The sequence below is a fragment of the Pseudophryne corroboree genome, chromosome 6, assembly GCF_028390025.1.
Source record: "Pseudophryne corroboree isolate aPseCor3 chromosome 6, aPseCor3.hap2, whole genome shotgun sequence".
NCBI classification, from domain to species: domain Eukaryota; kingdom Metazoa; phylum Chordata; class Amphibia; order Anura; family Myobatrachidae; genus Pseudophryne; species Pseudophryne corroboree.
In genome coordinates, this window is record NC_086449.1 from 535,833,641 (window position 1) to 535,848,647 (window position 15,007).

The 15,007-nt window shown below is 43.9% G+C and overlaps 1 protein-coding gene across 5 annotated transcripts in view; it reads left to right on the plus strand.

Moving 5' to 3' along the window:
• The window catches only part of EEA1 (early endosome antigen 1), a 328,705-nt gene extending 316,015 nt beyond the window's left edge, over window positions 1–12,690 (plus strand). For 4 of the 5 annotated variants that reach the window (XM_063927626.1, XM_063927625.1, XM_063927627.1 and 1 more), the window contains 2 exons: window positions 5,804–5,902; window positions 6,682–12,690. In XM_063927626.1, coding sequence (XP_063783696.1) covers window positions 5,804–5,902; window positions 6,682–6,804 — 222 coding nt within the window. In that variant the 3' untranslated portion in view covers window positions 6,805–12,690. Of the gene's footprint in view, window positions 1–5,803; window positions 5,903–6,681 lie in introns of those variants that run through there. The other variant, XM_063927628.1, reaches the window with a different exon arrangement.
• The last annotated feature ends 2,317 nt before the right edge of the window (window positions 12,691–15,007 follow it).

The window sequence follows — 15,007 nt, forward strand, 5'->3', positions numbered from 1 at the left end:
GGGGCTTCTCCCTCAGCACACTGGCGCCATTTTCTCTTCACAGTGCAGCTGGAAGACAGCTCCCCAGGCTCTCCCCTGTAGTTTTCAGGCTCAAAGGGTTAAAAAGAGAGGGGGGGCACTAAATTTAGGCGCAATATATGTATACAAGCAGCTATTTGGGGAAAAATCACTCAGTTATAGTGTTAATCCCTGCATTATATAGCGCTCTGGTGTGTGCTGGCATACTCTCTCTCTGTCTCCCCAAAGGACTTTGTGGGGTCCTGTCCTCAGTCAGAGCATTCCCTGTGTGTGTGCGGTGTGTCGGTACGGCTGTGTCGACATGTTGGATGAGGAAGGTTACGTGGAGGCGGAGCAGAGGCCGATAAATGGGATGTCGCCCCCTGTGGGGCCGACACCAGAGTGGATGGATAGGTGGAAGGTATTAACCGACAGTGTCAACTCCTTACATAAAAGGCTGGATGACGTAACAGCTGTGGGACAGCCGGCTTCTAAGCCCGCGCCTGCCCAGGCGTCTCAAAGGCCATCAGGGGTTCAAAAAACGCCCGTTACCTCAGATGGCAGACACAGATGTCGACACGAAGTCTGACTCAAGTGGCGACGAGGTTGAGACATATACACAATCCACTAGGAACATCCGTTACATGATCTCGGCAATGAAAAATGTGTTACGCATTTTCTGACATGAACCCAAGTACCACATAAAAGGGGTTTTATATTTGGGGAGAAAAAGCAGCCAGTGTTTTGTTCCCCCATCAGATGAATGAATGAAGTGTGTAAAGAAGCGTGGTTTCCCCCTATAAGAAACTGGTAATTTCTAAAAAGTTACTGATGGCGTACCCTTCCCCGCCAGAGGATAGGTCACGTTGGGAGATATCCCTTAGGGTGGATAAGGCGCTCACACGTTTGTCAAAAGGTGGCACTGCCGTCTTAGGATACGGCCACCTTGAAGGAACCTGCTGATAAAAAGCAGGAGGCGATCCTGAAGTCTGTATTTACACACTCAGGTTATATACTGAGACCTGCAATTGCCTCAGCATAAATAGGGCTGCTGCAGCGTGGTCTGATACCCTGTCAGATAATATTAATACGCTAAGACAGGGATAATATTTTGCTAACATTGAGCATATTTAAGACGTTGTCTTATATATAAATGATGCACAGAGGGATATTTGCCGGCTGGCATCCAGAATTAATGCAATGTCCATTCTGCCAGGAGGGTATTAGAAACCCGGCAGTGGACAGGTGATGCTGCCTGTAAAAGGCACATGGAGATTCTGCCTTATAAGGGTGAGGAATTGTTTGGGGATGGTCTCTGGGACCTCGTATCCACAGCAACCGCTGGGAAGAAAAAATTTTACCTCAGGTTTCCTCACAGCCTAAGAAAGCACCGTATTTTCAGGTACAGTCCTTTCGGCTTCAGAAAAGCAAGCGGGTCAAAGGCGCTTCCTTTCTGCACAGAGACAAGGGAAGAAGGAAAAAGCTGCACCAGCAGCCAGTTCCCAGGATCAAAAATCTTCCCCCGCTTCCTCTGAGTCCACCGCATGACGCTGGGGCTCCACAGGTGGAGACAGGTGCGGTAGGGGCGCGTCTCGGGAACTTCAGGGACCAGTGGCCTTGCCCACAGGTGGATCTCTAGGTTCTGCAAATAGTATCACAGGGATACAGGCTGGAGTTCGAGGCGACTCCCCCTCGCCGTTACCTCACATCAGCCTTGCCGGCTGCCCTCGGAGAAAGGTAGTACTGGCGGCAATTCACAAGCTGTACTTCCAGCAGGTGAAAGCAAGGTACCCCTCCTTCAACAAGGCCGGGGTTACTATTCCAAAATGTTGTGGTACCGAAACCAGACGGTTCGGTGAGACCCATTCTAAAATTGAAAGCCTTGAACACTTATATACGAAGGTTCAAGTTCAAAATGGAATCGCTCAGGGCGATTATTGCAAGCCTGGATAATTTCATGGTATCACTGGACATCAAGGATGATTACCTGCATGTCCCTATTTACCCTCTTCACCAGGAGTACCTCAATATTGTGGTACAGGATTGTCATTACCAATTCCAGACGTTGCCGTTGGTCTGTCCCCGGCACCGAGGTATTTACCAAGGTAATGGCCGAAATAATTATCCCGTACTTGGACGATCTCCTTATAAAGGCGAGGTCCAGGGAGCATTTGTTCGTCGGAGTAGCACTATCTCGGGAAGTGCTACAACAGCACGGCTGGATTCTGAATATTCCAAAGTCGCAGCTGGTTCCTACGATGCGTCTACTGTTCCTGGGTATGGTTCTGGACACAGAACAGGATAAAAAGGGTTTCTCCCGGAGGAGAAGTCCAAGGAGTTGTTGTCTCTAGACAGAGACCTCCTAATACGTATACAGGTGTCGGTGCATCAATGCACGCGAGCCCTGGGAAAGATGGTAGCTTCTTACGAAGAAATTCCATTCGCCAGGTCCCATGCAAGGATTTTCCAGTGGGATCTGTTGGACAAGTGGTCCGGGTCGCATCTTCAGATGCATCGGCGGATAACCCTGTCTCCAAGGGTCAGGGTGTCGCTGTTGTGGTGGCTGCAGAGTGCTCATCTTCTAGGGGGCCGCAGATTCGGCATACAGGACTGGGTCCTGGTGACCACGGATGCCAGCCTTCGAGGCTGGGGGGCAGTCACACAGGGAAGGAACTTCCAAGGCTATGGAAAAGTCAGGAGACTTCCCTACACATAAATATTCTGGAACTGAGGGCCATTTACAATGCCCTAAGTCAGGCTAGACCCCTGCTTCAACACCGGCCGGTGCTGATCCAGTCAGACAACATCACGGCGGTCGCTCATGTAAACCGACAGGGCGGCACAAGAAGCAGGATGGCGATGGCAGAAGCCACAAGGATTCTCCGATGGGCGGAAAATCATGTGTTAGCACTGTCAGCAGTGTTCATTCCCGGAGTGGACAACTAAGAAACCTCCACCCGGGAGAGTGGGGACTTCATCCAGAAGTCTTCCAAATGATTGTACACCGTTGGGAAAGGCTACAGGTGGACATGATGGCGTCCCGCCTCAACTAAAAGTTACAAAGATATTGCGCCAGGTCAAGGACCCTCAGGCGATAGCTGTGGACGCTCTGGTAACACCGTGGGTGTACCAGTCGGTGTATGTGTTCCCTTCTCTGCCTCTCTTACCCAGGGTTATGAGAATAATAAGAAGGAGAGGAGTAAGAACTATACTCATTGGGGGTAATTCTGAGTTGATCGCAGCAGCAAGAAAGTTAGCAATTGGGCAAAACCATGTGCACTGCAGGTGTGGCAGATATAACATGTGCAGAGAGATTTAGATTTGGATGTGGTGTGTTCAAACTGAAATCTAAATTGCAGTGTAAAAATAAAGCAGCCAGTATTTACCCTGCACAGAAACAAAATAACCCACCCAAATCTAACTCTCTCTCTACAAATGTTATATCTGCCCTCCCCTGCAGTGCACATGGTTTTGCCCAATTGCTAACAAACTTGCTGCTGCGATCAACTCAGAATTACCCCCATTGTTCCGGGTTGGCCAAGAAGAGCTTGGTAACCAGAACTCCAAGAAATGATCTCAGAGGACCCATGGCCTCTGCCGCTCAGACAGGACCTGCTGCAGCAGGGGGCCTGTCTGTTCCAAGACGTACCGCGGCTGCGTTGACGGCATGGCGGTTGAACGCCGGATCCTGAAGGAAAAGGGAATTCCGGAGGAAGTTATCCCTACGCTATTTGAAGCTAGGAAAGAAGTGAACGCAAACCATTATCACCGCATATGGCGGAAATATGTTGCGTACTGTGAGGCCAGGAAGGCCCCAAAGGAGAAATTTCAGCTAGGTCGATTTCTGCACTTCCTACAGTCAGAGGTGACTATGGGCCTAAAATTGGGTTCCATTAAGGTCCAGATTTCGGCTCTATCGATTTTCTTCTAAAATTGAACTGGCTTCACTGCCTGAAGTTCAGACTTTTGTTAAGGGAGTGCTGCATAGTCAGCCCCCGTTTGTGCCTCCAGTGGCACCGTGGGATCTCAACGTGGTGTTGGATTTCCTGAAGTCGCATTGGGTTGAGCCACTTAAATCCGTGGAGCTATAATACCTCACGTGGAAAGTGGTCATTCTGTGGGCCTTGGCGTCGGCCAGGCGTGTATCAGAATTGGCGGCTTTGTCATACAAAAGCCCTTATCTGTATTTTATATGGATAAGGCGGAATTGAGGACTCGTTCCCAATTCCTTCCTAAGGTGGTATAATTTTTTAATGTGAACCAACCTATTGTGGTGCCTGCGGCTACTTGGGACTTGGAGGATTCCAAGTTACTGGATGTAGTCAGGGCCCTGAAAAGTATATGTTTCCAGGACAGCTGGAGTCAGGAAAACTGACTCGCTATTTCTCCTGTATGCACCCAACAAGCTGGGTGCTCCTGCTTCTAAGCAGACGATTGCTCGCTGGATCTGTAGCACGATTCAACTTGCACATTCTGCGGCTGGACTGCCGCACCCTAATTCTGTAAAAGCCCATTCCACGAGAAAAGTGGGCTCTTCTTGGGCGGCTGCCCGAGGGGTCTCGGCTTTACAACTTTGCCGAGCTGTTACTTGGTCGGGTTAAAACATTTTTGTAAGAGTCTACAAGTTTGATACCCTGGCTGAGGAGGACCTAGAGTTTGCTCATTCGGTGATGCAGAGTCATCCGCACTCTCCCGCCCGTTTGGGAGCTTTGGTATAATCCCCATGGTCCTTACGGAGTCCCAGCATCCACTTAGGACGTCAGAGAAAATAAGATTTTACTCACCGGTAAATCTATTTCTCGTAGTCCGTAGTGGATGCTGGGCGCCCATCCCAAGTGCGGATTGTCTGCAATACTTGTTTATAGTTATTGCCTAACTAAAGGGTTATTGTTGAGCCATCTGTTGAGAGGCTCAGTTATATTTCATACTGTTAACTGGGTATAGTATCACGAGTTATACGGTGTGATTGGTGTGGCTGGTATGAGTCTTACCGGGATTCAAAATCCTTCCTTATTGTGTCAGCTCTTCCGGGCACAGTATCCTAACTGAGGTCTGGAGGAGGGTCTTAGTGGGAGGAGCCAGTGCACACCAGGTAGTCCTAAAGCTTTCTTTAGTTGTGCCCAGTCTCCTGCGGAGCCGCTAATCCCCATGGTCATTACGGAGTCCCAGCATCCACTACGGACTACGAGAAATAGATTTACCGGTGAGTAAAATCTTATTTTTCCTAGAAAACACTGTAACGTAGCATTTCGCATGCAGATACAGGCAAGGTCGAGCACAGAATATAGGCATGCAACATATTTTAATCAGCAGAGTCTGCTTGTGCTACTTATTCAATAGCGATGCGATTAAGATGCATTTTCTGCAAAGAAAGACTCCCGATGCTAACAGAGGTGCACACGACCTGTCAGCTTACTCGCGACAGGCATCTCCCTCTGCGTTGCGTATTGAGGCAAGATGTATGAGGACACATTTTGAACATTGAAAGCTCCAACTTTACTCAAAGAATGAGGGGGTCAGGTGCTTTTATTGGGGGGGGGGGACTTTGTTGTTGTTGTTAAGAAATATAGAGTGAAACCATTTAAGGCCCATGAAATCTGATCTTCGTTTATTGTCACATTAACAATGGAGGAAACCTAGTAATATCTTATATGCCTAATCCTAGGGTGACTCCAGACACTGGGATTTCTCATATAAGCCAGAGGACCACAAATATAGCATCCCTTGGTTATAGCACATTTTACATCCTCTTTTCTGAGAACATGAGCCAGCGTACTACATGTGAGACTTGACATCTACTTTGCAGATAAAAAACAGTCAGGCTCTAAACAGAAAGTGGACAGAGGACAATGAAGTACAGAACTGTATGGAGTGCGGCAAAGGATTTTCTGTAACAATAAGAAAGGTTGGTCATACAATATCTATTATTTTTCTTACAGCGCTTTTCTCCAATAAGATTCAAGGTTATCTTTACACTGACCAGCTGTTTGCAGTAAGCCGTAATGAAACGTACTTAACTTCAGCTATACTTACTGTAGATTAAGGTCCTGTGCCTATTACACAACCCATGAATTTAGCATTGTCATAAGGGGGGTACTCGCGGAGCGATCGCTGCTTAAAATCTAAGCAATCTGACTAGATTGCTTAGATATTAAGCAGTGATCTCTCCATGTGTACCCCTCACAGCGATAGCGATGCGCAGCCCCGCGCATCGCTATCGCTGCTGCTAGATTGGCCTGCATGCAGGCCAATCTAGCAGGTCGCTTACTTCACCCGCTGGGTGAAATGAGTGGCCCCCCGTCTCCCCACGCACGCTCAGCACACATCGCGCTGTGCTGAGCGGTTTGCTCAGCACACATCTCTCCCAAATCGGGCCGTGAGTACTGGCCTTAAGTATTTTACAGTACCTCATAATGGGCTCTTGGGGGCAGACTCCCAAACAGACAGCAAATAACCATTGTATGCATGGCACAATTTAAATTAAAAAGAAAAAAATACTTTTAAGATAAGATACTCAAAAATACATCTGTAAAATTATGGATATTTTTTTTACTTCAGTACAAAAAAAACAGGATATACAGCCCCTCTTGGCACGCCAGGTGTCTTTAAAGGAATTATCAGTTTGCATGTGTCTTGGAAATGTGAAGTTTTCTACATATAAACCTATTTTTCTTTTCTCTCTAGCACCACTGTAGACATTGCGGAAATATCTTCTGTGCAGAATGTTCAGCAAGGAATGCCTTAACGCCCTCCTCCAAAAAGCCAGTCCGTGTTTGTAATACATGTTTTAATGATTTGCAAGGGTAGGATTGCTTCCCTAGACAAATTACACTTAGTATTTTTGTTATTGCACTTCATAAAGCACTCAAAGTACTTATTCCTTTGGATGGGGATTGTAAAATTTGACAACACAAAAATACATTTTGAAATGTTTTATTGATACAAAGCAAACTTATTGTATTTTACATAAACGCAAGCCTAAGCGTATCCAGCTTTTTCCTAAACATCTTTTCTGTTTTGCTGACATTTCCAATTTGTTTAGCTGCCTGTAAATAGTAGGCGAACAGAAGCAACTACAGTATGTATTTTTTATACATAATTTGACCGTATACAAGGAAATACGTTCGTTTGAGATGTGATTTGGTAATTGAGTAAGGCTGTAAAACTGTGTAAGGATCTATTTGTTTTCTCAGTAATTGTACAGCGGTGTTTCTTGCTCTGCACAGTTCTGTGCTGCAGAGAAATAATAGCGGTTTTACCTGGTATTAAAACTTCCACTGTCACCCACTCCTTGCACTCACACATCACTTGTATGTAGTCCGCACAAGGGCAGATCAGTGTTGGTGTACTATTTTTTTTTTATTTTATTTTTTTTTTAGTACTCAAGACCTTCCTTTTGAAAGCAGATTCTATTGGGGCTCTTGATGTTTGTTTTGTTTTTTTGTATGTGGCCGACTTTAGCAGAATATTTACCCTAGAAATTAGATTGCCTGAGCTGTACGTGTCCTGTGGAGTGGACCGATGCACAGTTAATGTGTTTAAAATCCACCTTAATACTCATAATGTATCTGCCTTCCGTAGCACCCATGAAGATCATTGGACAATAGACTGTGCTCTGGAATACTGTTGTTCATCACGTGAATGATACGGATTCCTTCTTCCACCAGTGCATAGAGTAGCCACATTAAGCATCTTACCAATATTTAGTTGCTGTATACAATGTACTAACATTGATTCACACTCCTCTCCACTCCAAAGTCATTGGTGGAAAAATAGGAGTAAATTCATAATATCACATATATTAAGTTCTAAACATACAGGTGACACCTACTACTAACATATACTGTAGCCAGAAAGGAGCATTATTGTGTAGTACTTACTAATTGTGTGCACACATTGATACCACTTTTAATACCATATAATTAATTTGCATGTGCTGCTATTTTTGGTTATTTTTGTGTAGTATTTCTTTAACCATTTTACGTCAAAGGACACTTCCTTCTCATTTTATTCAATGATAACTTTGCATATCCTGCTGGTCCTTTAGAGATTGTACTTTCCCTTTTCCATGAGTAAAGTCATGAGTTCACCACATTATAATTTATATATGTACACATGTCAGGGGTTAAAGCTAACACCAGTATTTAGAGGTTTAGTAATGAACAACTGGAACACTAACTAGATTGCAATGTTTTCCTCATATTGTAGTTTAAGTTCTAATAGTAATGCCCACTGGAAGGTTCTGCCAATTATTGTAGCTCTTGTAATATTCAGCATTCCTCTCCGTTAGTGCAGCATAGAACATACATTGTTAATTATATCTCTGTGTTCTGGCTTGATCATCTTTTCCCAATCATCCTGCAGAAATGACACTGGTTAACTACGTCATAACGGTAAAATAGATGCTACGTTACTTACCTCTGCAAAGTGGAAAAACTATATATTAGAGTCTTAAAAGTCAATGACTCTAAAATGGTGGCACATTATTCCTATATCCAGCTACAGAATTTTCATAAGCCATCTCTGTGGTTCGTGGTTTCTAGTCTGTCTGAGATAGGCTGCTTACTGAAGTCATAATTGAATGTACTACCTAGGACAAAAACAGCGCACTTTCTGTGTAGCACATCCTTCAATCCTTCCCTTCATTGGCTAAGTGTTTACATGTTGCCAAATGTCAAATATTTCTGACTCTTTAGGTCATACCCAAATCCATAGTTGTGCAGTTTTGTTTTACGCTTTACTGGTGACTGCTGCAGTTGTGGCCCAAATAAAGATCTTTGGGAGTGAGGTTTAGGGTCCTCTTTATAAAGTGGCGCTTCCTGCTGGGTTGGATGTGAAACTAGAAAATGGCAGTCGGTGTATAAAGCATGCCGGGCCTAACTGAATGCAAGTGCAGTTTTACATTTTCACCTCCAGCCCAGAGGGACGGAGCTGCCGCATTGTAAATAAGGCCCATAGTGTCAAGATGAGGAAGGTATTCTATGTAAATCTACTGTACAATATTGTAGCTATATTTTTCTTTTTTCAAGGATATTCGACTGGAAATGCGGAAAAGTAACTTTACAGATATATATAGTGTATGATTTTGTGACTAAAGTCATTTTGTGAAAATGTAACTGTGTGTCTGTACAACTTATGGTTTATAGCCTGGTTAAGGAAAAGTAAATGATCATGCCCGTGTACATATGTAGTGTACCTGTGCTGTTTATCTTTTTGGTCTAGTAACGTTCTTTCATTTATCAGAATAGCTATTATAGCCAGGCTTATTGGCCTTGTAGGTATGAACTAGTATTATCCGCCACAGAAATATTTTATTAAATTTGTTTTTAGGTTTAAATGTATTGATCCAAAAGTGAGAGCCCTGTTGGGTTTGGACATTAATGGTCTACATTCCTCTGTACTTACTAGAGTGGACAGAGCGCAGATGAGAGCAGTGCTGAGACCATGTGTTTATGCAGTCGCTGGACTGGTTTGGTCAGATCGCTCGTGGCTTTGCTAGGTGCTGTTACCAGAGGAGTGAACTACAGTATGTTGTCATTTGTGTATTTAAGAGAATCCAAATTGTGACAAGTACTTTTCTAACAACATATACCAGGTGCCTACATTTTATTTTTATTTTTCCATTTAATTTACTATTTTTGTATTGTATTTTTACAAATTGTTAGCTTTTTGTGGAAAACATGCCATTTGTCCTAGCGAAGTGTGGTTGAATGCTAACTAGAATTATTTGTGGGGATCAGAACCACCATCACTGAAAGCAGAACTTTGCCCAGCAGCTGCAAGACCTGCTTTCGAAAACTGAGATCTGTGCTAGTTCTACCTCTGGAACATCTCTACTGTATTGGGTAGGAAGCCCTTGGCCCCATTACAACATCTATAGTGATTAGTACAGTGGCCTGGCAGCAGCAGAATGTACCTGGCCATAAAAGGTGGCACCTGAATTGAATGCTCACATTCGGCGGCCAGTTCACATCACACTCTGGGGCAATATCTTCATCCTCTGAGCCAATTGCTAAATTGTAGTGCGACCAGGTGAGATTCATATTTGAGGCATGGACCCAAACTTATGTGTGTCTCTGGAAATACCATACATGTTCATATTGCCTCTGTTTCTGCAAGATATTTAGTATATGTGCATAATATCTCTGACTACCTCTTTCAGTATGTATACTTGCTTGCTTGCTGATATTAGCATGTTATGCTACATATGCAAAATCTATTGTAGCAAGACTTATTGTTGATATTATTATGCCATGGGTGTAATATCACCAGCTTCAACATAGCAGATATGCCTGATTAAGGAGAAATTAGACCCAAGACTTAATTGTTTTACTCTGTATTTCAGAGAATTTTATTGATCTACAGGCTATATATGTAATAATAATTTGGGCAAAATTAGCTTGTCTAAGTGCAATATCATTAATGTGCATAATGTGTGACTCCTGAACTAATGAGGGCTTGTGTTTGTGCCATTCATGTATTATATTCAGTGTGCCATTAAGTCACCCTCAGTTCCTCTTTATTGTGCCATTCATCTTTTTTTCTTCCCACATTTGTTTTAAAGTTCCAGTACCACCTGCAGCTACTTATCTCCTCTGACTCTGTCCTGGGTTCCGTTGTCCAACTCTGAGGCCACCACACCACCCCACCCCTGCAGCGAACTGGGGCTGTGCCATGCTGCAAAGGGGAATGGTTAGTGGGAGGACCAACCAGAATCTGCTCAGATTCCAAGCCATTTTAAGGTGGTAACCAAACTTTCACCACTTTAATTCATAATGCTGCAAGTCTGTTGCCAAAATTAATAATGACAAAGCTTCATTTAAGTAGCCCACACATACATTGTAGAAAAATGTCCTCAGTGTATAATGAAGGTCATAATTGCACCCAAAGAAATCAGACAAATGCTCCATCCAAATTTAAGCAATGTTGTGGCGGAATTCAGTTGTTTTTCTGCTGGCAGCCAGGAGATGGTGCCCAAACAGAGCTATTCAATTGAAAACCTGTTCAGGCACTATGGCTGCTGGTGTCTGCATTTAAGATCGCACTCCCCAGAGGTAGTGAGCTGAAATGCGCAAAAAGTGACCCATTTGTGCGCTGAAACTGCACTTTTTACAGCAGTTTCGTTGAGTTTAGGTGCTTTATGTGGCTAAACCTGACCTCTATCAGGGCAATAAAAACAATCAATTGAATGATCTCCCATCACTTTAGTTGGGAGATCGGGTGTGATATAACATTTGAATATCGTCCTCTATGATTGATTTACCACCTCAGATTTCTATAATGAGTATATGTTGTGTAGAAGGGCTCAATCTTGCATTCATGTGACCTAAATCTATCAGCTTCAAAAATCAGAAATGATCACGACAACAAGAATTCTTTGCCTCTAAAATGTATCAATTTAAACTGCTGGGACACATGCTCCAAAAAGAAGACGTACAGTAATGTTATTTCACATGCAATAACTTTACTTCTGCTTATGTACACAAGGTAGCTACATGTGCAATGTGGATTTGGACCTCTTGTAACCCATCTGAAGAGGGATCTTCAGAAAACTATGGGGCGGCTGATGTTGGGGGTTGATGGACAGAAAGCAGGAGATACATCTGATATCTCCTGCTTTCTGTACTGTTACATTCCAGTGACACTTAGAAATGTGGAAACAGCTGTTTCTGCATATTTTAAGCACAGAATTGACCCCATGAATTATATCAATTTTTTCATTAATATTATACAGACAGTGGGTATGTTCTTTGTCTCTTCTAAAAAGTAAAACTAATCTGGTTTTCCTTCGTAATCTTTATTGCAATCACCCCATAATTCAGAGTAGCTATACTGTGGCCCTTTAGTTGCTATGGATTTATCTGGCTGGCTACACCTGCTGATACTACTCTTGTGGAAGCCCATATTTGTCTGAATCATACAGTAACCATGTGTGGCATCATGTGCTGATACAAGTATACATAAACAGTCTGAGACATTTGTGAAAACTGGTGAGCAGGATAATGTACTGTAATCAATATAATGCTTTCTCTTTTCCTAGTGTGTACTACACCAATGATTATATGCAAATTGGTTCCAGTAGATTACAGCACATCTTTAGTTGCACCAGTTTCATAAAAGTACTGTATAAGATTCCAGACAAAGCAAAGTCCTTGTTTCTGGTTATGTCATGTTAGCAAATATAGTAATGTATTTAATGTTTTGCTGTGTCTAATACAACTGAGGAACACATCCATATAACCCATGGCACGCTGCTGCATCGGGAAGAAGAGGGGAGGCTGCACATAGAATTAGCCACTGACTGATTGTTGTTTTCCCATTTTGCAGTGAATGTGTGAAGCTTTTTATGGGATCCTGTGCACTTTGTGGAAATTAATTTCTGCTGAACTTTGCAATGCAATTTTATGCATATTACACTACACTTGGCTAACTGACGCATACAAAGTTTTGCATGAGTATTTGACATGTTTTCTTTCTAAGCCCTTCTTTCAATGTTGTGTTTACACTTGTGATCATGTAGTGGTGCCTTATGGTGAGAGACTTTATTCCAGCGCGCACTTACATTGGAAACGTATCCGTAACTAGACATCTTGCGGGTCTTGGAGATGAGTGGAGTGGAAGGATGCCTGTTGAAATGTTATTTGTTTTCTAATCTGTATAATAAATGGTAAATAAAATAGATCTTTCTAACTATTCACTTGTGGTTTGCAATGTATTTCTCTTTCTGGGGACACTGGAGAGATGAGACTAAAACAATCATTTTTACAAGCGCCTTTATAATATCCTCTCACTGAAATGTGGATGCCTTTCCTAGTGTAAATGTCCTGGTACGCGCTAAGATCAGTTAGCTAGGAAGGCATTCAATTTGCCAGCGATTGGGATCCTGTCTGCCAGGATACAGATGCCGGTATCCCGACACCTGGCGGAATACCAGCTGGCTGAATCCTGACCGGAGCCCGGAATCCCCACTCAGGTGGTGGTCTATGCCACCACCTGAGGGGGAATATAACCATGTGTCGCCACCAGGCCCGAAACATGGCGAGCCCGCGAGGGGACACGCTGCGCTCGCCGCTGGTATTCCGGCTGTTGGGATCTTGCCCACCGGGTTCCTGACAACTGGCATATCATACTGAATTTGTTAACTAGAGTTTCAGTATTAGCAGCTAATAGCACATGTAACCAAAATCAAAGCTGGGTGACAGATCTCTACAGATGCATAAGAAGACCACAGCAATGGTTTTGTAGAAGAATAGTTGATAATGCTTGTAAATATAAATAAGGTTTACCACCTAAAGATTATTATCCTTAATTTATATGGCGTCACAAGGGTTCCACATCGCCTAATTACAGAGTACATATGCACATAATCAAAACAGGAAAACAGCAACTTACAGTTGATAACAATATAGGACAAGTACAGGGTAAATAAACAGCTACATCAGCAGATGACACTGGAATAAGTATCAGGTGGCAGAAGACTGCTGGATTTGGTGCAGTTGAAGAATATTAAAGTAAGAAAAAGGATAAGCACATGAGGGAAGAAGGCCCTACTCGTGAGAGCTTACACTTTAAAGAGGAGGGGTAGACAGACAGGGGTGACACAGATGGGGTACATAGAGAGAGTGGAACAGAGGGTTAGGATGAGATTTGGCTGGGTTTGTTGAAGACGTGGGTCTTGAGAGCCCGTTTGAAGTTTTGTAGAGAGGTGGAGAGTCTGAGGGGGAGAGGTAGGGAATTCCAGAGAAATGGAGCAGCACGTGAAAAATCTTGGAGGTAGGAGTGGGAGGAAGTAATCAGTAGGCAGGAAAGTCGGCATGCATTAGAGCGAAGAGGACGGGTGGGAGTGTAAAGGGAGATAAGGTCAGAGATGTAGATGGGAGAGGAGTGGGTGAGGGCTTTGTGAGTATGAGAAGCTTGGAATGGATTCTGAAAGAGAAGGGGAGCCAGTGAAGGTCTTGTAAGAGAGGAGAGGTGGACATAGTGCGTTTGGTGAGGAAAATGAGCCGGGCAGCAGCATTGAGGATAGATTGGAGTGGAGAGAGGTATTTGTCAGGAATTCCAGTCAAGAGGAGATTACAGTAGTCCAGTCTGGAGATGACCAGTGAGTGGATAAGAGTCTTAGTAGCATCCTGGGTCAAAAAGGGTCTGATCCTGGAAATATTTTTTTAGATGAAAACGGCAGATGTGTGGTTTGAAGGAGAGGGAGGAGTCAAGGATTACTCCAAGACATCGCACTTGGGGGCTAGAGGAGATAGTAGTGCCATCAATAGATAATGAGATTGTAGGAGGTGAGGTTATGCGGGAGGGAGGGAAGATGATCAGCTCGGTCTTAGGCATGTTAAGTTTAAGAAAGCTTGGACATACGAAGATTTATTTTTCATCCACTAGGGGTCACTGGAGTACTCTTTGGATATGGATGGGGCGTTAGCAGGAACAGGCACATTTAAATATTTAAATGTGTAACCCTCCTACCCCTCCATACTCGCCAGAAACCTCAGTGTATTTTGTGCCTTTGCCAGGGAAGGTTAATTCAAGAAGTCTGTGGACTTTATTATTTATTTTTTTCAAAAGATTTTTTTCTATTTACATTCACTGTCCCTTCCCAGCTTATTTAGAAGCGTGGGTCCGGGACTGTGTGCTGCTGATGTGCAGCATAGGCTTGTCGGCACTCAGACAGAGGAGTCCCGCCATATACCTAGATCAGTGTTTGCTGATTTCAGCCTAATACTGCAGGAGCTGGACAGAGCTTGACCAGAGAGGCCACGTCATAGCTTCCACTTTCCAGAGGTAACGAGCAGCAGGCAGCTCACACTGCCGCTGCTCCCTTGTACATTGTGAGACATGTATTGTGTGTGCACAGAGGGAAGAGTTTAACTTAGGGTGTCCGCCTCCCTGCCCATCCGTGGTCAGCCACGCTACCACTGCTGGGCGCTTGCCACACCATGGAGCCGCCATCAGTTCTCCCAGCACTGCCGCTGGGGCGCCCGCAGGTCCCCGGCTCTCAACGCGT